This window comes from Manihot esculenta, chromosome 15, assembly GCF_001659605.2.
Source record: "Manihot esculenta cultivar AM560-2 chromosome 15, M.esculenta_v8, whole genome shotgun sequence".
NCBI classification, from domain to species: domain Eukaryota; kingdom Viridiplantae; phylum Streptophyta; class Magnoliopsida; order Malpighiales; family Euphorbiaceae; genus Manihot; species Manihot esculenta.
Window position 1 is genome coordinate 5,037,258 of NC_035175.2, and position 23,970 is coordinate 5,061,227.

The window sequence follows — 23,970 nt, forward strand, 5'->3', positions numbered from 1 at the left end:
AATACAAATAAATTTTTCAGGCATATAGATTAAAATGATAATAAATCCCACACTTAATCACATCTAGTGGCTGAATGCATATGCACGTGTAAGAAATTTCCGAGATGAGACTGCATGACCCTCACCCTTTCATCTTGAAGTACCATAAGTTCTTAGTGGAATTCTGCCAGAAATTCAATCACGTCAATCGAGTTTACATGCAGAAGAGACTGGTCAGGCAAATTTGGAATTATTATCAAGATGCAAATTCACAAAGCAATATAAGCAATACAATATATTCCAACTCCAAGAAGCAGAGCACCATGGACTTTTAACATCTTCAAATTGCCCATAGAATACAAATAACTAGTAACAGTTCACTCTCCAATTCTCAGTTTTTTCACTACTATATCACTACAACAAGCTCCTACTGGTAAGAGTAAATATCAAAAGATGTAAACCTACACATCTGTGGTTTCGTGTCTTGTCAAGGTGAAGCTGGAACTGGGTCAGTACCAGAAATGTGAGAGGCAGCATCTTCTTTTGAAATGGCAACATAGTTAACTGGAGCTGCTGCCCTATTAATACTGTCCCTTCTCCCCTCTTTAGTGCTGGACCTGCTGCCGTTTTGATGAGCATTCAGGGATAGCCGTCTGTTGGGAGTGCCATTGGCACCCCCATTTGCACGTGGGCCCACCACCTTTTTTGTACCACCTGGTCGAGCAGGGCTGGGCCTTGAGCCAAATATTGCTTCTTGTTCTGTGTTTTGCTGCTCGTTGAACTTCTTCTGATCCTGCCATGTCCAAAAGTTTTAGCCTCCTTTAGTAAGGGAGACCCATCAGATCCTTCAAAATTTTATGCCTTGTGAACGACTGGCCAACTCCAAAGCCCAGTGTACACCAACATAAACTAAAAACAAATAGGTCTAACCTCAATTTTCTCCTCGGCCTGCATGGCCTCACTCAATTGAAACTTACCCTCATTCTTCGTTTCTCTTCTTCTCTTTCCTGCCTGAGCATGGCATATTCATCTAGCATGGCCAGGAGAGGAACTCCATCATAAGCAAATTGCATTCCACGATCTTCCTCCCATGCCCGAGTTTTGGCAACCAAGGTGTCCACCATTCCTACAAAAATTAGAAATAAAATAATGTCATGAATAGTTAAAAGAGCAGTATAGATCAAGTTAATTACCATAAAACTGGTGGATCTCTGATTCTACAGATACCTGGAATTTTGTTTACCAAAATTCGGGCTTTCTCTGCACGCTTGAGATTTAAGTGTGCACCTCTGCTAGCATTATACCTATTTTCATCCTGTTTTATCAAAGCGAAGTTAATTATTTTTAACAATGAAGTGGATGTCATACAAATAAGATCAAAAGCCAAATTAGATCTGTCTTCTGTTGAACTATATCTTTCTCAAATGTTCCTTTCCTAACCAGTAGATTCAAAAGCTCTGCAAGTTATTATGATGAGCATAGAAGACATGATTGGGTAACTTTAAGAAGATCACCCTCTTAGACCTGTAATTCTTAAAGGAAAGAAGAGAATTCTAAATACCCGGTTGTAATCCTCAAGCCAACTCTCTTCTTCACATGCTGACATCCATTTCTCGACCTTGTCCAAAATTTCTTTTCTGCTAAGAGCTTCTTCTTTGGCTACTGATATCTGATTGTCCAGGTTAGCCAACAACTCAGCAGGCTCAACATTCCCAGAATCAATCAGTGCCATGATTTTTTCTCGAGCACCCTCTGGATCTATTTCTATATGAGCAAGCACATATATTTCTTCAAGTTCTGATTGCTTCTTGAATGCAATTTCTTTCATTCTGCTGGCTTTTAGCTGATCAAGCCTTTCCACTTCAACCTCAGCCTTAGGAAAAATGACAGTAAAATGACTAAACAGCTCCCACAGTTCATTCAAACTTGTATTTCTAATTCCTTGCATAATTTAAATACCTGCTCAATCAGATCCATAGCAAGAGCACCAGGTACTGTCACTTCATCAACTGAAGCTGACATGTTACAGGTAACATGATCAAACAATTCCCTTTCTTCTTCAGATGTATCCATCAGATTCCATAGATCAATCAGCTGAGTTGCTAACTCTTGAAGCTGTGGAGTAAAGATACTTGTCAAAGAGCTTTACTAATTTTTTTGAAAAGAGAGCGCACATTCAAATCATTCTTCAAGGGACAAAGTCATAAAAGTGCCTAAAAATCTTCATGTGCATCCAAAAATGTGACAGAAATTACGTACACTCAAAAGACATTTTAAAGTTCCATACCGCTTGTAAAAAAAGATGTTTGGATTATTTATCTTCCCCTTGGATAATCATCTTTAATGGAAGCAGCACAGATTTTTATATGTTCTGAGACTGTTGACGTGGAACCCCGTATCAACTGTCAATTGTCGATGTCAATTGTCGAACAGACATACCATGTGAAAAGAAAGTTTTCTCTTTCATACCGAGAAATATATCCAAATTACAGGTACATAATAAATATGTTTGATTTTACCTGGACATTTAAAATTGACATGCCTACATTTACAGCAAAGCCTTACTGGGAAAAAGTAATGAAAAAAACCCCCTTTGAGTAAATGTCCTTAGCTTTCTCCCATAGTCCCACTGACTTATGTGAAATTTTATGGAATAAAATTCCTATTTAAAATAAGAAGTTTTTAGAAAAGGATTTACTAATCAAGAGGCTCAGCCAGTCACCCTCAGGTGAAATCTTGAAACAATATGCATCCACATGTCCAGATGTTCAAGTATATCAGGAAATGATAAAAAGTTATTTCTTCTTTTGTGTGCACCAAAAGCTAAAATAAAGAAAGCTTACCTTATGAAGCCTCTGCTTCTTATCTTCTTTTAGCACTAAGACTGCCTTTGCCAGACTTGCTAATGTATCATTACTAATGCTTTTGGACTGTGCACCAGTAGCGTCATTTAAGCTTGGGTGAACTTCAGTTACAGTACTGAAGAAGTCCACTCCAAGGACAGCACATAGATCATGCACACTGCTCACAAGTTCAAGGACCTTCTGCAACCTATCACTCTACCATATCAAATAAGCAATTAGCAGTTGCAATTCGATGCATTTATAGTGCTAGGAGTTGTGTAATTTCATTGCTAATGCATCATCATGAAGATAAAGCCTTACCTTTTCCTTTTGAAGTTCCTGAAGTTGGGCATGATATTTATCTAACTTTTTCAAGGATAGATCAGTCTCATCAACTGCAGGTGCCTCGTTAAGATTAAGGTTCCCGGAAATTTCTCCACATATCTTTTGAATTTGTGACTGTACATCAGAAAACTCTTTTACTCTCTCCTCTTTCTGTTTCCAGAGCTGTTCAAGTGCTGGTGCTATAGCTGCAAGTTGTTCCTTGATTGTTCCAGAAGTTTTTTCGGGCTGATATTAGAGCCAAAAAGAAACCGTAAGGAACCTTTCACTTGTACCAGGGGCCACAAGAGATCAAATAAAAGTAAACTACTTACCATTCCAACAAAACTTTTTTCTCCAAGGGCTGAGAGAAGACTGGCCAGTTCTATTTTGGCATCTGACAATGCCTCCATTAGCTGTGACCTTGACTTTGCAGCCTGCTCAACTTTCTTCTTGTACACATCCAAGCACTCTTGTTCTATTTCAAGAAGCATTTTGTCCCGTTCCTCATCACTCTCACCAACCTCATCCCAGATTTCCTAGCATACATCAAGGCAGTCACCAATAAATTAAGCTATTTTTCCCTACCAAACGCACTAATTATGGGAAAATAAAACAAAATAAAATAATACCTGCAGTTTTTGCAGTAGAGTGCCACATGTTGTTTCTCCCAAAAGAGGATTATGACCATCTGTGACTGCCATTGACGGTAATTCTACTACCTAACATGCATCATAGAGCATTTAAAAGCAATTCTAGATTATGTATTCGACTTCAAGGGGCATACATTTATTGCAAATATAAAGTACAATCAAAGAACTGAGAATCAGATGTGTACACCTTATTGACCAGCAAGAAACAGACGTTTATCAGACAAATAAAACATGTATACCTGTCAAATAATCATAGACAAGGACGGACAGAGAAGGTCCAACTATTCCAGAATCATGATAGTTGAAACAAAGAACAAGAACGAAGCCCACATAATAAGACTACCCAGCTTAACGGTTTTAACTTATTTAATTGCAAAGACATCACAACTTTCAAATGGCATTAGATACATGGGAACAAAAAAGGGAATGACCAGCCCTATTGCTTGAGAATATGGCATTTAGCATGTCCATCACCATGCCCAAACCCTCTAGTTCATAAACAAGTTTCAGAATTGACAAATTGCCTACATCTTTTCTCTAGAAACAATGTTTTTGGAAAACGTATGAGGTTCCAAGCATTGATAACTAAATCATGTCTCTTTGTAAGCAGAAAACTATATTCCAAATCATTTTACCAATTTAGAACCTACTGTTGCTGTTTGATTTCTGAGTAAATATGACAAAAGAGAAAGGAAATTATATTTCTGAATCTTGAATCTTGATTTCTTCTCTTTTGCTGCATTTCACATTAGCAACACGCAAGACAACTTACTTTACTCTTACCTCAGAATCGATCAATCCTTCTTCTCTAGCTCACAGTCTCAACAACCATAAAAAGGCATTACTCAATTGCATCATAGAAATTCCTTTAACTGTATCGCAGTAGCAATTAACGTAACTATATTACAGGAGCAACTCATGCAACTGAATCACAGCAGGAACTCACTTAACTGAAATCACAACAGCAATTAAGTTATTTTTCCTCGCTCACATTTACTCAGTAACCAAACACTAGCTCAGTTATAACTATAAAACACTTCGTCAAACAAATTATTGCCCACCTCCAAATACTCAAAACTGCTCAGCTACGGATCAAAAGAATAGGAATCAATAACAGCATCTCCAACTGACAAGCCAAAATAAGGCTATCGGACCCCATGATCAAAATCACATAACTTCACTTCCCATTTGAACATTGCAATCATAAAATAACTAAATGAACCCAAAACTCAGAATCCTAATTTGAACTAAAATGCACCACCAATAACCCCATATTCACTGAATCAAGGACAAGCAGAGCTTCAACAACTCCCAGATCTCTCCCCTGTCCCGAAAACTCAAAGACAATAATGACCCAGTAAGCAAAACCACACCCAAAACGAGATCAAGAAAGCCATGTTAGGCTAAAAAGAAGAATGTTAACGAAAGCTAAGATGTACTTGAGGGAGAAAAAAACAATGCTTACCCAGATCGTCCTTGGAGCTAGGGTTTTTGGGGGTTTGTTAGTTTCAGATCTAAAGCTTCCTATCTGGTCCTGGGTCTCAGTGTTTGTGTACACTGACGGAGAGAGAGAGAGAGAGAGCAGAAGCAGCGCAGCTTAAAAAAGAACAGAGAGGGAGAGAAATGGAAGGTGGGGCCCTTACATATCTAAATCTACTTGTCCTGAGAAAGCTGTAGGAACTAACTGCCCGCGTGTTGAGGAGTAATTACGAGAATGACACTGTCAGTGTACAGGTGTAATTTGGATTGAACAGCCAACTTTTTCCGTTGATCAAGCGGTATTCGTGGTGACTGGATTGTAATCTTGTGGGTCCACTATGTCGTTTGGATCAACCAAGTCCAAATCAGTCTTTCTGATAAACGCCAACACCAATGGCTCGTTTGGATGAAAAATAAGGGAGGAAATGTAATAAGGGAGAAAAATAAAAATATTTTCTGTTCTCATTTTATATTAAATATATTTGAGGAGATATGATAGAATATTATATCGAGAAAGTATAAGAAATGAAATAATCATTGAAATTTGAAATAAAAATCTCAATGTATCTCAAAATAATAATAAATAAAAAAATCAATCTGCCTAACTTCATAATTAGGTTGAAAAACAATTGTAATTGGGAAATACTCCTTACTGAATCTATCGCTGGCAGTGGCAAATTGGTAATTTAGAATGAGAAGAAGGGCAGGGGCAGGGGCAGTGAAAAGGAAAAGGACAAACATGAAGAAAAGAATAGTTGGAAAGTAATAGAAGTGATTAATGAGAAAACAGTATGAGATTTGGGGACAAAGCCAACATGTCATTGTCCTTTTTTTTCCTTTTTTGCCATTTTGGTCAATGAAATCATCATGCTAAGTGATTATCATATTTACGGTTAGTCTCTCCAAAATCATGTTACAGATATTATTTCCTTTCATTATTAAAAAAAAATACCCCACCTTTTTATTTAATAATTTATTATAAAATATAATAACTATTACATATTATTAAATCGCATGAAAATTTAACATACACTATTTATTATTTTTTATAAAAAATTAATCATATATGATTTTCTATGTTGTTATTTGATGATTAAGAAATTACAAAAGACGATGAAAGAGTTATTGAATAAAGAATGGACGGATGAGGGAGGTGAGGCAAATTCTGCCTGTGAAACTTACAGAGGACAATGTTATGTAGGGCATGCTTCGTGCGGACAAGACAGAGATTGAAGCAGCAAAAGCATAATACCCTCACATGATGTTTGTATTTATTACATTATAATATTTTGCTTTTCTTCCCCAAAAGTTTAACAAAAAGTGTATGCCTCACTAATTACGCTTTGAGCCCCTGATCACATTTCAGTTGGCTGATTTGATTCGAAGTTCCAACGCTAGCTTCTACTAGAAAATTAATTTTATTTACTTTTCCTTTTTATAATTTATTAATCAACAACAATATATAAAAAATTAGAGAATTGAAATGAGAAAAAAGGTTTATATCTTATCTTGCATTTGGAGGATAATTAGAGAATTATGAAATTTCATGGAGATTTTAATATAATGCCTAAAAACATGGACATTTTCATTAGTCAGTGTAATTATTTTTTAAAATTTATGTAAAAATAAAAGAAAATATATATCGCAATGATATTTTAATATAATAATTAATAATGACAGTTACGCGTATTCTTTCTGTTACCCATCCCGGAACAGGGGAACTTCTCCTGAAGCTGAATCGTTAGAGTACTTCAATTCGATTGTTTCCCACGTGGCAATGAAAGCTTGATGCCACGTAATGGCCTAGAAACGGTGTCCGCTTTTGTAGTTGTCTCTTTCAGTTCTGTTTCTTCGAATCGGCGAGAAATTAATTTCTAATCATTGATTCCATTTTATTTTTGTCACCCTAGCTAAGAAACGCATACATTCATCTCTTCCGTAACATTGGAGTGCAGAAGAGAAGATTACAGTAATAGCAATGCACAAAGACCATAACCATTCTTCAAGTGCACCGACAACACCAAGAATTCGCCATCGGAAGCGTTCTAATGAGGTTGGTTTCCCAGTCTCTTTTCACTTACACACCTTCAGGAGGTTTTACCGACTGATGGGTTGGTGTTTTAATGGTATTTGGATTTATATTTGTATTGGAAAATTTGGAGAATTCTACACTTTTGCTTAATTTGGTGCTTGGCAGATTCCGAATGAGTTGAGCAAATTGAATGGAATCCATTTGCTCAGTGATGACCAAGATAAATACAAATCAATGTGGATTCGAGCAAACTCGTCTTTGTGGATGCTTGGGGGTTTTCTGTTTATTCTTTACTTGGGACATCTTTACATTTGGGCTGCAGTTGTTGTAATCCAAATATTTATGGCTAGGGAGCTCTTTAATCTACTCAGAAGAGCTCATGAAGATAGACGTCTTCCTGGGTTTAGACTTCTGAATTGGTAACAATAATGTTAGGTTTGTTCTGGTATTTGGACAATATGAAAGTGATGATAATGTGTCATATGTTGTTGCAGGCATTTTTTCTTCACAGCTATGCTTTTTGTTTATGGCCGGATTATCAGTCAACGACTCGTGAACACAGTAACTTCTGATAAATTCTTTTATAGGCTTGTGGGCCGTATCATCAAGTACCAGATGGTCATTTGCTACTTTTTATATATTGCAGGTTCTTACTCTAGAATTTTTAATCAAATCAGTGTTATCCTCGCTTTGACTTGACAGTTTTCAGGAATTTGAGCTTTCCTTTGACCTGTTTTATTTGAGTTGCTGTTCAGGGAGCTGACTGACTTGTCGTTTGATGCTGCAATCTTTAAACAAATGGACCATATCTCTATTTTTCAGGTTTTATGTGGTTCATTCTTACATTGAAGAAGAAGATGTACAAGTATCAATTTGGGCAGTATGCTTGGACACACATGATACTCATTATAGTGTTTACTCAGTCTGCCTTCACTGTAGCCAATATTTTTGAAGGGATCTTCTGGTAACACTTCTTTCAAAATGGTTCATAGTCAGGTTTACCAATCCTTGAGTCGGTTTACATCTATTTTGCTTTACTAATCATTATTCTCTAACTGTTATAATGTAATGGCCTGATAAAATTCTTACTAGCAATTAATGCATTCACAGTGGTGTCATTAGTAGAGATGGTTAACTACAGGGAGCCTGAAACATTTCACAGAAAGATATAATGGTTCTTTTCCTTTTGATTGAAATGTAGTTATGGTTCGAGATTTATTGAATTGATTTACCTTTTTAATTATTTCTTCTATTTAACAAAAAGATATATTGGTTCTTTTCGTCTATTTAATTATATTTCTTATTGCATCTTACTTTTAAACTCCTGCAAGTTCTACTCTGTGGTAAGTTACCTGATTAGCTGGATATGCATGCAGGTTTCTTCTCCCAGCATCACTTATTGCTATTAATGATGTTGCTGCTTATTTCTTTGGTTTCTTTTTTGGAAAAACACCTTTGATCAAATTATCTCCAAAGAAAACATGGGAAGGTTTTATTGGAGCATCAGTTGCAACTGTGATCTCAGCATTTGTGGTAATTATTATCATTCATTCGTCAAATTGACAGTTGGTTCAATTTTACAGAGTTAGCTGGTCTTGAATATGACAAAATAATGAACTTAAGGACATTCATTATTGTTGTTGTTGTTCATTTATGTAGGCATGTGTTAGGTGAACAGTAATCTTAATAAAATATGTAGACTGGCCTAAGCTGAAGCTTGATCAAAACACAACACATTCATTCAAGTTGTTCTATGATTAATTTATTTGAACCAAACTTAATTGTTTGCCTTGGCTTATTGGCCTGAGAATAATATTACAAATCTGAAGGACCATGAGAAGTATTTTGAACAGATTATATTCTTGTGTTTCAATTCTCTTTGGCTGAAATAAGATATTTCAAAGAAATGTGAACTTTCAATAGAAAAGGACTGCTTTCTGTTATCTGCACTGAATCCTAACTTCTGATATTGTTTTACTCTGCAACTAGGCCTCCCTCTCAAATAACCTTTATTGTTGTTTAAGTTTCCAATTAATAAAGGACATGGCAAGAAAATATCTGCCTACCCTTGTCAGTGATGTTCTTAAAGCTAGTTAGCCATTCAAAAAATCAAATATGGATTAAAACCAATTTATAAAGGCTGGTTTTAGATCCTGGCCATGGTCCACTAATCTTAATAAAACTTGCTAGCATGTCAATATACTTTTAAAGCCCAAGAACACATTCTACACTTGTTCTATCATAACTTAGTAGTTTCCTTTGATGTTGTTTCTGTTATATTCCATTTTCACCGAGTTACCAGGTCTACAAGTGTAATTTGAAAATTATGAATTTGCTTTTTTTGGGGGGGTCATATGTTTAGAATGCACGCTGTTGTACACATGATTCGGCTACCAGAAAAAGCAAGGAAAAGATAATAGTGAGCTAGGACTAATGTTTAGAAATTCTAGTTCGGCATTATTGTTTTGGATTGCGAATTCACAAATGTTTCCACTACCTGTTATCCAGTTAGCAAACATCTTTGGGAATTTCCAGTGGTTGACATGTCCAAGAAAGGTAACTTGTTTGACATATGCTTTATGAAAGTTGCCTGTTCTATTTCAAGTGTTTCTCATTTGGAAGGAAAGCCTGCAGGACTTATCAACAGGGTGGCTTCATTGTGATCCTGGCCCGCTATTTAAACCAGAGTACTATTCCTTACCAGGATGGATGCCAGACTGGGTGAGTAATTGATCTAGAAATGTTTCATAGACAAAGTTATTTTTAATTACTAGCACAAGTAGATTTGACTTGGAGATAATTTTATACACCTCATAGTTTACTCTTTGAAGTGCAGAGCTTGTCATTTTGATAATCTTGCTTCTATTGCCTATTGGACTCGGCCAAACTAACAGTTCTAAAAAACAAGTATGACTGAATTTTAACTAAGCCACACATTTTTTTAAAAGAAAAAAATTTCATTGATCATCTTGGCGTATTTTGAGTAGTTTATGATTTAAATTCTTATAACCAGTCTATTTTGAGTCCAGCAGTGAATGTTGCTTTTCAAAATGCTGACACATGATATTAGCCTTTTCCAAATGCTGACATATGTCTCATAGACAAAGTTTTGCACTTAATACTGAAGACATAAGTTGCGCTTAGCTTTTTCTTTATGCTTGAGTTATTTTATTATTTTTGCTGTTCATTCTCATTTCTTGCTGAATACAAAGTGCAATCCTTGCCAATATTTTATAGTTCCCATGGAAAGAGATATCAGTTTTGCCAGTGCAGTGGCATGCTTTATGGCTGGGTTTGTTTGCATCGATTATAGCACCTTTTGGTGGCTTTTTTGCTAGTGGTTTCAAGAGAGCTTTTAAGATCAAGGTGAATCTGTTTATTATATTTAGCGTCTTAACAGTAATTTGGGCAACTTTATAAAGTTTTTAATGGATAATCTTTGATTTTCCTCGCCTTTTTACCTTCCCAATTTATTACAGGATTTTGGCGATAGCATTCCTGGACATGGTGGATTTACTGATAGAATGGACTGTCAGGTAAACTTTTCAATGCACAAACTTTCATGCTGATTTTAATTATTTGGGTAGTATTTCCTTGTTACTTTTCAATGGACATGTTGCATGAGTGTTAATTGCAAAAAATATGGAGAATGTGCGAGGGCTGGCGTCCTAAAGGTCCAAGGACGCCCATATATAATGAAGCTTTCCTGTCACCTTTAGATTAGTTATAAATATTATTTTTCTTCTTCCTGAAATTAAACTTAGTTGCATGCTGCAGATGATCATGGCTGTTTTTGCTTACATCTATCATCAGTCATTTGTTTTTCCACAAGACTATACAGTTGAGATGTTTTTGGACCAGGTAACTGTTTTTATCTCATATTGATAGAAGGGAGCCAAATCATGTGGAAATGACAGTTTCCCTCTTTTGTTCTTTTCTTAATTTTGTATTATTATATCTAGATGGAGCAAATGGGAACCTACATTTCCATTTAATTTCTGAATATTGAAAAGTGCATGAATCTTGTTGCTTACAATGCACATATGTCGATGTAGATATTGGGGAGTCTTACTTTGGAGGAGCAGAAAGATTTGTATAGGAAGCTAGGGGAGATATTCCAAGAGAGAGGCAACAGAAGCTGCAGTAAAGTTTTGTAGACCTTTGTTTATCCTAGATCGCCGTGTATTCCGGTGTTATTTCGGAAGGTGATGTGAGGAAGATTGATTGAAGTTCTTTCTTTTATAAATTGATTCTTGTTCCTCTTTTTCTAACACAATTCTTTCAGTTGTATACACCCTTAAACACTGACCTGTGTATCCAGTCAGCTCATCTTTATTATCTTTATTTTTATATCTTTGAAGTCATGTATTCAAGAATCAAGCTGAATGCACATATCATAAGAATAAGCCTTATCCGTATCAGAGAATTTGGTTACAATGCGACCAATTCTGTCAAAGCCCTTCCAGTCAACTAAGGGGGAACATGCAATAAGATTACAGTTCTTTAACTGGTATTTAACAGCATTATGGTCTTCGTCTTGTAGGAACAAGCACTACCAGGGAACAAAAAGAGCACATTAAATCTCTTATGTTAAATGTCTAAAGTTTAGCCTCAAATTGAATATGTTGAAAAGAGGTGTCTAATTTTCTGCAAGTAGCTGAAACGAGCCCCAGATTTCATGGCAATTGATTACAAAATAAAGAAAAAAGAAAATGATAAATTATATTTTAGTCCCTATATTTTAACATGATTGATAGGTCAGTTCTCTATTTCTAGAACCGAAAACTTAAACTCCCTAAAATATGTTAAAATCCATTAAAAAGCAGAGATAAATCTGAACAAATTCTAAGGAATATAGTTGCAAATGAGAAATCACAGACATTAAGTCATCCATTAATTCCTCCCCTTTTCACAGATAGAGACGCATAATGCAAGCCAGTGTAAACAAACCAAAAATTGTGTGAAACCCTAACGCTAAGAATTGGGTATTATAGGAAAAACCTGCAAGTTGGAGAGCTGGTGCTCAAGGGATTCAAGAGCATTGCGGATAATAAAAAGCCTTTCAGTCTCTTCATCCTCTTCGTCTACTTCACTCGAAGACCCCATTAAGAGACTGAGAATTAGAGTTCTGTTCCTTCTCTCCCTTCAAAACGACACCCTCTTCAGCACGTTCTTTTTCTATTTTGCTCTGTTCAGAAGAAAGAGAGTTGCCATTGATATTGTTGGTGCCTGTGCTTGCTTTGTGGATGTAATTGGTGATCTTCAACCACAATTCTATGGCTTTAGCCAATATTACCTCCACTCCCTCTTCTTCCATGGCTGTTTTCTTCCTCCTGTGTCTTCCCTGGCAAGAGGGTATCGCATATCCTACAAAAAGAAATGCTCTTTGGGCTTGGTGGAGAGGGTGAGGTTTTAGGGGAGTTTTTAACATTAAAAATATTTGTTTCTTCTTTTTAAGAGATTTTATAGCACGGAAGGATCTCATTTTGATTGAATAAAAATAATAGGAATAAGTGTTTGATTTTAAGAAGGGAGGCACTGATTAATAAAATTTAGAGATTAAAATTGGTTCTCATAGTCTCCGAGACAGTAATGCCAGCTGGAATCCGATCTTTCTCAGGTCCAACAGCCACAGAAGAAGAGGTAACGCAGTGGACTTACGAGAACATCTAGGAACTGCTGGATGATGGGTTTGGCGGGAAGTAACGGCAGTTTGTGAAAATTTAAGCGATTCTTCTTGTTATTGTTGAATTGGAGGGAAGCAGAAAGAGAATCTTGCTCAGGAATTGTGGGGCTTGTTCGTTCCAATTTAGAAGCGTTCTACTTCTGGACCTGAAATAAAGTCTATGACTGTTTGTTCCCGAAACGAGGAGCTCCAGTTAGCTGTTATAAAACGATGAGATACAGAAAATTAGAAATATCTTTTCACTATTTTATTCGAAACGCGCGTCGTTCTTCGAAAAACTGACAACTAAATGGCGCGAGTGAGGAAACGACGTCGCTGCATTAACAAAGGTTTTGGGTGTTTCAGATTATTTAACATCACGCCTGCGCTATACACCGGTGACCATGGATAGCCACCGGCGGCAAATGCCCCGATAAAATCCGGTATATCGGTTTCGCGGGGTTGAGTAGTGGTGGGGTCTCGACTTGGTCGCGCCTCGTCTCGGTATGGCCCATCAGCGACGGCAGCTATGTTCAACGGCTTGGTAAGGAAGTGGAAGAAGAAGTGGATCCACGTGTCTCCATCTACCACCGTACTCCCACTCCCAGTTCAACAGCCACACCGCCAACACCTCTTGTCTCCTCCTCTGTCGGTGGACACCTCTGTCCCCGGCTACCGCCGCGGACGCTGCTTCGTCAGAGGAGCCTCCCAAATGCAAGTTCCGCTACACTCCCGTATGTGCTCTTTTTCTCTCTTCTTATATAAATTGCTGTTCTTCTCTTGTTTATGGTTTAATTTTGAAGTGGGTATGCTGGACATTTGTAAATGGGTTACTTTTTTCATATCATCATGTCTTTAACTGTCGTTGAGTTCATTTTTATGGCCTCTTTATGTTATGGTACGAGACTATCTTGAATTCCACAACATTTTTGTGAGATGAAATTGAGCCAAACACTGTGGAAGTGGTGGTAAATAGGAGAAATAGTATAGAATTTGAAGTCTTTTTATTTGGTAAAAATGTGTTGCCTATTCAATTTCAGAAGTCTTTTTACCAAGTCGAGCATGATTTGATTGCTTTCACGTCTCAAGATTGCGGTACTAGAAGAACGGGGAAAGAGAGATAAAAGGGTTGATCATGAAGCTGAGATAAGCGGGATCAGCCAGTTCAGAGCACTGCAAACCACCAAGAACGATGGGCTAACCAGTGCTACTGCTTTAGAGACAGAAACCCAGGTGCCACTATTTACCATTTGTGCCTCTTCTTACTGGCTTTGCTTATATATACACCTGTGATCTATATATGCCTTTGTCTTTGTCCATTGTTCTTGTGGTAGGGATTTTAGTTGTTTGTCATGTTTCATGAGAATGGATGTTTTTCACCTTTACATCAGAAGTTGTACGTATTCTCAATATTACTTATTTAAAGGAGATATAAAAAAAATGCCAGAATACTTGTTGGTCTTTAGATTTGCTTAAGATTGTTATTATTTTTTATCATTTCATATGCCATGCAAGAACTTTTATCATGCTAAGGTATGAGGTCAGTGTGATTACCATGATGGAAACATACATGAAATAAGATTGAATGAAATGCAATAGACAGGATTTGTGGACCAATTCCCTATTGTTTTATGAAGATCAGTTTGATATCCCGAGGATGACATTTGATCTATGAGTTGCCTAAACCTCTCAGTAGGCATGATGATGGAATATCTAATATATTCATGGAACACGCATCCATGATGGACATTGACCATCGTTGACAAATAACCTTTCTCTGATATTTTAATTTAATCAAAGTTTGAGGCCTTTATTTTATCATTCATCTGTTGATAGAAATTTTATTTCTCTGGGCACAACAGAACTTTCAGAAGGTCGTGTTCGTAGGTAGGACCATTTATTAAACTTTTTTGCCACTTCCACCTAGCAAGCATGCATCTTGAGTATATCTCTGCCAGTTATCAGTTTAGCACATAGAGACATAATGTTTAAGGATGTCCATGGCAGTGAGTCTCAATCCATTGAAATCAACTTTTTTACAGTAGTGGAATTAAACAACTTTTTCCCCTTTCAGGATTCAAACGTGTAGTCTGGGTTTGGGATTGTGCTTGAAAAATCACAATGGTGACCATGATAACCTTGGGTAGGGCAAAATGGGTCAAATGAAAAAAGTGATCTCAGCTTGGTTTTGGACTAGTTGACACTGAGAAGATCCTTGAAACTGAAGAAGCTGCTTAGCTCTAAACTAGTATGAACTCTGAATTGGGCAACTTATTTTGATGACTATAGCAAATGATACATTGTAGGAGTGACATTGCTTGGGATTTATTGATTTTTTAGATGAATATTTTAGGTCAATTAATGGCATTTGCTCATAGGAAGACCATCATCAGATCAGATACTTATTTTACTGCCCAAGCAGATTGTTTAGCTTCAGGGTTAGCAGACCCTCTGGCAGGGATGGAGCTTTCCGTCCATTTACAGCTGTGATCAGTGGAGGCGCGAGTTAAAAACGGTTAGCATGGTGGCTGAGGTGGCGATTATGCAGAGTTGGTGCGGTGGCGCTCACATATTATCAGGGTGTCCATTTTCATTTCACCCACCCCTCGTGGGCCTACTACACTTGTAAGATAGGCTATGCTTGCTTACACCATCTTTGGAAGCTAGTTAAGGAGGGAAACAAAAATAATGGAAGAAAAGGGTAAATTACTGAAAAAGATGCTTTTTAATAATGTTTGAATATTGGGAAGAAAAATGGTGGTCATGCACCATTCTCTAAACGGCTACCCTGTTCCTTTTCATTAAGTTCAGGGGATGCAGATGAAGCAAATCCAAATAGTTGAAAGGGAGAGGAACTAAAGGCTGAAAGATGCAACAAGGACACCCGGCTTGCAACAAACTGGAAGAGCATAAACACATGCGTGAATTTGCATCACAAAAATTACCAAATGAAGATATAAAGGGGAGGACAAATTAAAATTTGACCAAGCAGCAACCAAAAATTGCAAAACAGATTGACATTCATTAGTTCAAAATTCAAAATAAACCAAGCAATAGGAAACCAGAACCAATCTAGCAGAGGAGCTTACTAATGACCTATATAATTTCACACTCCAAATGGTATAAACACTATTGGCATTCTTTAATCCCCAGGGCAGAGTGAAACTTGAAATCCCAAATCATTGCCCACTAAAATTTCGAAAATTTAGCAAACACCCATTAACTTAAAATATCTTTTTTTTGTTTTTGATACAAAGCATCATAATCCCAAAAGAAATGCCTGCATTATACCCTTCTTTTAGATAAAAGAAAAATGAAAATAAAACCCCTAAACCCTACTAAACCGCTACTCGAAGTCAAGCATGAGAACAATTCCCCGAAAATAAAACCAAAATTCAAGAATAAATCCCTTTGACCTTTTATATAAATCTTAAACCCTAGCAAAACCCAAAGATTCGTAGGATATTCATGGAATGCCAAAACTAAAACTAAAGCTTTTATCTGTCAACCATACCTGGTTAGGATATTCATGAACCAGAGAGTCAATCTAACGCGATAAGATTCGGTAGCTGCTGTTTTTGTGAAGGAGAAAGGAGAAGCAGGGAGCGTCGGCCCACGCCCCTTGATACCCGTGACAGAACCACACTGGACAGCAACATAGCTATTAAAGAAAATGAATTGGAAAGGCAAATGGAGAATATTTCAAAAGTACAGATAGTGAGAGGAAGAGGCAGATTGAAGGAAAATGAAGGAAAATACAGAGAGAGAAAGTGAGTGGCCGGAGGAAAGGAAAAAAAAAAGGCCTGGAAGCTGGAAAAGCCGTTGAACGCTGAAAATGTATTATATTTGATGACCAGAATACCCTTGTCTATTAGAAAAATTTTCTAGAATATATATCGTAAAGAGAATAGATTTTAAGTTTTAGGAAGGGCATTACTGTCAGGTTACGCGAACAAGATGCTGCCTCGATAAAACGACCTCACAAGGACCACCATATTTCTTCGGAAAAAAAAAATCACAATATTTATATTTTTACAATAAAAATCAACATTATTACATTTCAGACATCATCTTAGCATTGTTAGCTACCCAATTCACATGACTGCTGATTTTGCTGATCCTTTAGTAGCAAGCGGAGATAGGCTAAAAAAATCTGGTTGAGAAAAATGGTAAGGTTTTCTATTTTGCCAAAAAATGAGATATATAGATTGGGAATGTAAATTTGCACAGAAAATCATGGCATTGATCTCTATTTCGCTTCTTCAAATTCGAAGCATCTAATTATTCTCAGGTGGACAAGGAGGAGCTGCTACTGCAAATTAGGATAACATTTTATGTTACTCTCCTCTCCTAATTGCAAAATCAAAAGTTTATGAAATAATTTTAAAAATTCTAAATAAGTTAAATATAATTCATTTAACATGGATATATTAATTAATTTTAAATGAATTATATTAATTATAATGGATAATGCTCAATCAAAATGAATCTTTTATGAATATATTAAGAATTTAAAAAATCATGGAATCATTAAAAATAGAAAGATTGTTGACATACATATATATCCTAGCCATGACGTAAGTTTGAGCACTACATCACAAAATTCCCTTAAATGAAAACTATAAACCACAATATCATAATCAAAACGAACTATCATTTCAAAAGCTCTTCAGTATTTGGGCATAAACCGAAAAAAAAAAATCTAAATAACTATGATAAGAAGCGCCATCAACGATCATTGTAGTAATTAAAAAAAATTAAAAAAATAAAAAACACTAACCCACTGCTTTAGCGATATAATAAGGTGGCTAAATGATACATATAATCATGAAAACGAGGCCATATCTGAATAGAAATTCTCGTCCGATATCTGCCGTTCAAGCTTCCATCTTCGTTTCATTTTAGCTATGAACTCCTCTGCACTTGCGTCCACTCCATTCAATTGCAGTGCCACAGAGGCAGTAACATCCTTCTTATAATCGTGATCTTGTTCCAAGTCACGCTGATTATCTTCCTTATGATTGTAGCTTTCAGCTTTGACATGATAACTAATTGGAATTGATCGACGATGGTGATAGCTAGGCTTATAGTAGTAATGGCGATGTTGAAGGGATCGATGAGTGGTTCTCTTGCTGTTGATGCGTTTTGGTTTTCTAAGATGATTAAATTTCTTATGGAGTATGGACATGAGGCCCTTCCATGCCTTCACAAGGGTTGAAAGGTTCTTTTCTGCTCTAAGAACTGACATAACTTTTTTCTTTTTTCCTTTTTTTTTCTCTTCTCTCTCTGCAAAATGAAACAGAAGATGAAGAATATGAAAATTATGGTTTTGCTGGATGTTTCTGTGTATAATATATATATTTCCCGACCTTGCAATATTTCTGAAGATATGTCCAAATCTCTGAGAATCTTTCTTATTGTGATTCTAACACCTAAGCACCCATATTCAGAATACAAGATTATTTACCAAAAGGAAAAAAAAACAACGAAAATGGACGACAGTTCTGAAAATGGTAAATGCAACAGCTATGAATCTCTGAAAATCATGGAAGTTGCCTTTTTCTCCAGATTTATTTTAGGATGTTAATAATTAAAAGTTGACTATTTGATTACTGCATTCGTGGTATACTCTAGCAGTAGCATTAAAGAAAATCTTGCAAAATTGGATAGTATAAATTTGATACATCCAACGGATAAAGTTGCTATGTACTATGCAGAAACCTTTCCTTTATTACACAACAGGATTAGTCATGGAGATTCAACTTCCAGATATGCTTCGTTTGCTAAGAAATGAAATTTTCAAACTGCATAAATTGCGATAAATTTTAGAGGGACAATCCAATTTTAATCGAGTCAGCAAAATCGTGTTATATATAGTAGTGGATCCAACGTTTCAAATACTGCCATCTTTGTTTAATAATAAGATGCTTTTTAAGATTCTACCGTTATAACAAAGAAAGTTTTCATTTTATAATTAATGGATAATAAAACTATAATCAGAAACACCATCATTCCAAATTTATTTCCCTTATTAAAAACAATACAAGATATGAGCCATCCCACCCTTGCAACAGAAAAAAGCTGATGAAATAGAAACTAGACAAATTACAAAAAGTTGGAAGCAATTAGATGACCCTATTATCTCCATTTCACATTATTAAAGCAAGTGTAAATCAAGCATCTGAATCAACTATATATTTTTTACGTAAATCGATGCATTCAAACCCTGGGACGACTCCAATAAATGTACATCTATGTAACGGAGAAGTTCTAAGCTGCACAATGCTCCTACCAGACGTAACAGACATTTTTATTCCATCTAGTATTGATCTAAATTTCAGCCCTCTATAAACTGGCTACATCAATGACCTCTTAGTCATATGGATTTCTGAAGTTCTTCAAGAGCTCTGGGATGTCATAACCAAGCATGTCATCAACAGCTTGTATCATTTTAGGCTTTAACTTTTCAAACTTGTCAATGTTGTAACCACTCAAAACCTCTCTGAAGTATTCAACATTTGGAAAATCACCTGGAGGCAAATGGAACTCCCTTTGGACCTGCAGAAACAAGAATAAGGAACATACCACAAATGTATCTAATGCAAAATATGCCAAGCATGTTCAAATACATGGAGAGAGAGGGGGAGAGAGATGAAACCTTTCCAAACTCATCTGCCAAATTATCAATAAGACGCTGTTGAGCCTTTGCTTTCCCCATCATTGCCGGCATCTCCTTTTTAAGATGACTAATAATGTAAGCATGTATCTTTGCTGCTCTAGCTCGTTTCACAAATTCATTTATCTGGAAGAAACTAATGTCATCAGAGACCTGTCCAACAGCCATTCATCCTCAAGGAGAAAGATATTTCCTAGTAAAACAATTTTGAAGGAGATGGTTTGACCAAGTTTTATGCTTAAGAAGACACCATGCAACCTAGGCTTCATTTCCCACCAAATGTTTATTCCTAGGCCCCAGCACATAGTGCACAACATGATATATGAATTATGTGTTGTAGCATACACCAACCATGTATTTCTACTTTTCTAACTCGTGCACATTGGGAAATATATTAACGTCTAACGGAACAAAGACAATAAACTCACTCGGCGATCACAAGCCTTCTTTGGTATATCTTTTAGATCAGCCAGAAGGTCGTCCTGTTCTTTCTCAAAAAGTTCTTTCCCAATTGGACCAACAGCAGCTTCATTTACTGGTTTATCATTGAAGGAGCTGCCAAGCAATGGGAATATTACTTTTAGCATTACATAAACAACATGCAACAGAACATAAAAGAAATGCAATCTACATTTCATGTTAATGGAGAATAGCAGGTCAAAAGTTCAGAACCATAAACTACCTTTTGAGGCTTTGTTTTAACAAATCCAAGAAAGCTTAACAACCAAGTGAACCAACCTCACGAGATCAGGTTGCATTGGTGCACTCAAGTAATATGCTTGAGAGGGACCTCTTAAGCAATCATACAATGCTATAGAACAAATTTATCAATAGAAAACCTACCCAATATAAACACGCACAACTTCAGGAGTATTTAGAACTTTGCCAAGTGACCACATTAGCGCCCCATAAACCCTCATTAGCTGCAGAAAGAGGGCCAAAAGAAGTGGATTGAAATGCAGTACAAACAATATGAGAGGGAGAGAGAGAGTGATCCATTACAAATAAACATACATGCTCACATGAGTTACATCAGAGTCAAAAATAAATGTTGAATAAGATCTTACTTGTTGAGTACCAACTTGGTCTGCCTTGTTGAGAACCACACGGATCTTATCATCATGACCACGTAAGGATGAAATCACACGTTTGAACTCATCGCTGACATCAAGTTTGTGAGGATCAAACAGAAGCAGAATGAGATCACACTTAGCAGCAAACCATGAAGTTACACCAGTAAAATCATAAGCTCGTTGTGTTCGTTGTTTCTCCCCTGATAGAACTCCAGGTGTGTCCACAAATGTAATATGCTCCAGTAACTTCAGGCACAAAAAAATACACATCAACATACGTATTTGCAAGTGTTTCAGATTGAATAACAAGAATTTCTTTACTGACTCTAGAATCCAAGACTCACAGGATGAGGCATTTGAGAACATTCAAATTTTGACAAAAAAGCAGTTCCAAAAGTTGTGAGCCCATTAAAGGGCATATCTGCTTGGACTGCCACTGTGTTGCCGGGGATGCTCCTTTCATCAGTACCAGACTGTACAAAGCACAACAAGAATGTAAATATCATTGCTACATTTAATGAGATTGATTATGAGATACTAAGTGGATTATTAAAAGAAAATGGATATCAACTTTGATATTCATTAATTGTCCCATGCAACTAGTATAGGCAATTAGATAATATGAGCCCATTAGTTGGCTCAGGTGTAGATACTAAGTGGACTACATACCATGACAACAACAAATCTGTCGGTTGTTGGCTCAGGTCCAATATGAGCTCCTGTAGCAGAACAAAAGAAGATGAATGAATCAAATGTAAATGGAATATTACTCAAATATATTTTTTTGGGTACAGGAAGGGGTTGAGTGAGAGAGAGAGAGAGAGAGAGAGAGAGAGATCACCAGGATAACCACTTTTGAGTAAATGTTTGATGAATGTTGTTTTTCCAGTGGAATATTGACCCAATAGCATAACCATTGGTTTGGCATCAAAATCACTGTTTGTCTGCAATAAAGTGCCCAGAGGCCTATAAGCTCATAATCTACCAAGGTATAGAATCTATACTAAAGCATGAATAATGCCATTGACTAAACATTCACACATCCTGAGATATAAAACGACACCAAAAACAAGTGGGATAAATTTTCTGGGCAAAAAATCAAACTGAAACCATTGCTCACTTACCAACAACGGAGATACAAAATCATTAAAACGGTAAGTAACTTCAAGCGGCTTCAGCTTCTGAATGTACAGTCTCTTCAAGCCATCAATGATGGATGTAACCGAGGATAGAGGCACCTATGAAAATACCACAAATTTTGAGCACAAAGGAAGGTAATAAGGTGTAAGTTAAATACCAATAACAACTTATAACTCAAAAGCAAACAGAAGAACACAATGCAACACAAGTATTGTGCATGTATGAAGAACTTAGTATCATTAGGCCAATGGGCAATGATTAAGTGTTCAAGCTTGTCCCCTGAAAACTGAAATTGAAAGGAAAAAAATCAAACTTGCAGGTTCAGAAAATTTATTTTTTATAATGATCAAAGGAATTTATTTCAGGACATTAATGAAATTTTCTACAAGTCCAGGTAGGCAAATAGATATTCACATATTTCCACTTGATGTTACATATCAGAGGGTGTAAATTAGATCATATTCAACATATAGGCAAAAGAATATTTGACATATTCAACATATACAACCTGAAGCCTTTAAGAAGAGATAAAATCCAAGTATGGCGGTATTGTTATAATATTATCAACAGCAATTCAATGATAGTCCATGCGGTGAAACATAAAAGACTTCAAAATAACCAAAAACCCAAATGGAAAAGACTGTCTTGGTAGCAAATATACAGAAATAGCTGTAGAAACTATTATAAAGATTATCATTCATTGTTAGCATGCATAAGAAAAAATAAAAGGTTCCTTGCATTATAAACTAAAAAAAGAAGCACTCTGTAATATTTTAGAACCTACGCACCAATTTCAATTTAAAACACAAACCTTTTTTGATGATTTTGAAGAAAACCAATTAACTGAAGGTGATGTTTGCACTGGAGGACTACCTGAATTATTGACAATCATTATTTAAACGATTAGAAAAGGGGGGAAAATTAAAACCTACAAATAAATAACAGGAGTTCTTACCATTTGTATCAGGGTCACTTAATTTTGAAGAACGTTTTTTCTTCTGCCATGAATAGAATAAGAATTAAGAACAGTACCAGAAGTAAATTTTAGTAAAAACAATATAGCAGGAACCACTTACCGCGATCAGGGCATCCAGACCTTCCATGGATGCAGGCTTCAAATTTCCAAAGTCAACTGCAATATAATGACATGTTACTCAATGACCACATAAAATCGATAAGCAAAAATAAAAATAGAGAGCCTACCATTGCTATTTAAGATATCATTTCTGATTTCATGCCCTGCTTGTGCCAGGGAAACTAACTAAAAAGGAAACACCGGATAAGTAAATAATAAATAATTTTATGCTATGCTAACCATAAAAAAAAAAAGAGAGAGAGAGAGAAAGAAGGAAGAAGATATTAATTAAAACCTGCATAGCACTGACGAACTCATTGAAACCTAGAAATCCCTGTCGCTTAGAATCTGCAATCGCCCACACCTACAGGATGCAGAGAAAGAGAATGAGTGATATGTGAGGTTAAACCTAACAATATGAATGAAACAAGAAGACATCAAGACTAAATTCAAAAGGAGGCAGGGGAACAAACCTGCTTAAGATCCTGTCGAGATAAATTAGAGATGCCAAAGAATTTTATAGCGTCACTACCAGTGATTCGACCGTCACCATCTGAACCAAACATAGGTCCATATACAGTATTAGTCTAAATTTTTTCTAAAAATGACACAAAAAAATAAAGTGTGAGGAGAATGTACCTGAATCAGCGAAGTTAAACCACTCAAGGTAGATCTTCTGGTTCTCTTTTGAGCAAGAACAGATTGGTCCTGTAGATATTTCCATGATCGCAAAGGATAAGGCGGAGCAAATATTTTAGCTTGTCGGTTTTAGGATTTCGAAATTCGATTTAGATAGACCTTAACTTGGAATTTTTGAATTGTGATCATGAAAAACTTGAGAACACTTTCCTCTCTTCCGTTTCTCTTGTTTCTGGGGAAGAGAGTGCCTTCGGAGAGGGAAAACGCGGTCGTTTCATTGTTGAGTAAGGCCCGCGTGTGACCTAACAGTTAACGATATCTTAAAAATTGAATTACTGCAGTATACGTCTTCGCTCTCATTTAGGTGGAAATTCATCGAACCGCACTCGGCAGTC

General features: G+C 36.3%; 3 protein-coding genes and 1 long non-coding RNA gene across 7 annotated transcripts; 1 reads left to right on the forward strand and 3 right to left on the reverse strand.

Moving 5' to 3' along the window:
• Positions 1-247: 247 nt before the first annotated feature.
• On the reverse strand, positions 248-5,392 carry LOC110602224 (65-kDa microtubule-associated protein 1-like). 2 transcript variants are annotated; one of them, XM_043951289.1, is made up of 11 exons: positions 5,262-5,386; positions 3,984-4,035; positions 3,776-3,865; positions 3,479-3,682; positions 3,144-3,392; positions 2,823-3,038; positions 1,939-2,094; positions 1,541-1,852; positions 1,207-1,294; positions 957-1,105; positions 248-772 (listed from the first exon to the last, which is right to left on the reverse strand). In XM_043951289.1, the coding sequence occupies exons 3-11, from the start codon at positions 3,845-3,847 to the stop codon at positions 467-469; spliced, it is 1,752 nt and encodes a 583-aa protein (XP_043807224.1). In that variant the 5' UTR covers positions 3,848-3,865; positions 3,984-4,035; positions 5,262-5,386; the 3' UTR covers positions 248-466. The 2 variants fall into 2 exon arrangements, with proteins under 2 accessions (XP_043807224.1, XP_043807225.1); XM_043951290.1 differs by having other exon boundaries at positions 688-772; positions 910-1,105; positions 5,262-5,392.
• A 1,566-nt stretch (positions 5,393-6,958) lies between these two features.
• On the forward strand, positions 6,959-14,357 carry LOC110600942 (phosphatidate cytidylyltransferase 1). Of its 2 annotated transcripts, none has more exons than XM_043951488.1 (12): positions 6,959-7,070; positions 7,186-7,328; positions 7,473-7,726; positions 7,802-7,953; positions 8,130-8,271; positions 8,684-8,840; positions 9,816-9,863; positions 9,942-10,028; positions 10,545-10,673; positions 10,787-10,843; positions 11,085-11,168; positions 11,363-11,645. In XM_043951488.1, exons 2-12 carry the CDS (start codon positions 7,254-7,256, stop codon positions 11,462-11,464), a joined length of 1,287 nt encoding a protein of 428 aa, XP_043807423.1. In that variant the 5' UTR covers positions 6,959-7,070; positions 7,186-7,253; the 3' UTR covers positions 11,465-11,645. The 2 variants fall into 2 exon arrangements, 1 of the variants encoding a protein (XP_043807423.1); XR_006348825.1 differs by adding an exon at positions 14,016-14,357 and having other exon boundaries at positions 7,000-7,328; positions 11,363-13,706.
• Positions 13,213-16,927, reverse strand: LOC110600943. Its single transcript, XR_002485746.2, has 2 exons — positions 16,487-16,927; positions 13,213-15,871 (listed from the first exon to the last, which is right to left on the reverse strand). It is a non-coding gene; the product is annotated as an uncharacterized LOC110600943 (long non-coding RNA).
• A 2,038-nt stretch (positions 16,928-18,965) lies between these two features.
• On the reverse strand, positions 18,966-23,959 carry LOC110602202 (EH domain-containing protein 1). 2 transcript variants are annotated; one of them, XM_021739662.2, is made up of 16 exons: positions 23,576-23,959; positions 23,410-23,489; positions 23,232-23,300; positions 23,065-23,122; positions 22,938-22,993; positions 22,817-22,856; positions 22,673-22,734; positions 21,846-21,959; positions 21,563-21,665; positions 21,391-21,440; positions 21,066-21,194; positions 20,716-20,967; positions 20,492-20,571; positions 20,077-20,203; positions 19,631-19,774; positions 18,966-19,530 (listed from the first exon to the last, which is right to left on the reverse strand). In XM_021739662.2, exons 1-16 carry the CDS (start codon positions 23,658-23,660, stop codon positions 19,345-19,347), a joined length of 1,635 nt encoding a protein of 544 aa, XP_021595354.1. In that variant the 5' UTR covers positions 23,661-23,959; the 3' UTR covers positions 18,966-19,344. The 2 variants fall into 2 exon arrangements, with proteins under 2 accessions (XP_021595354.1, XP_021595353.1); XM_021739661.2 differs by having other exon boundaries at positions 22,817-22,859.
• Between the last annotated feature and the right edge of the window lie 11 nt (positions 23,960-23,970).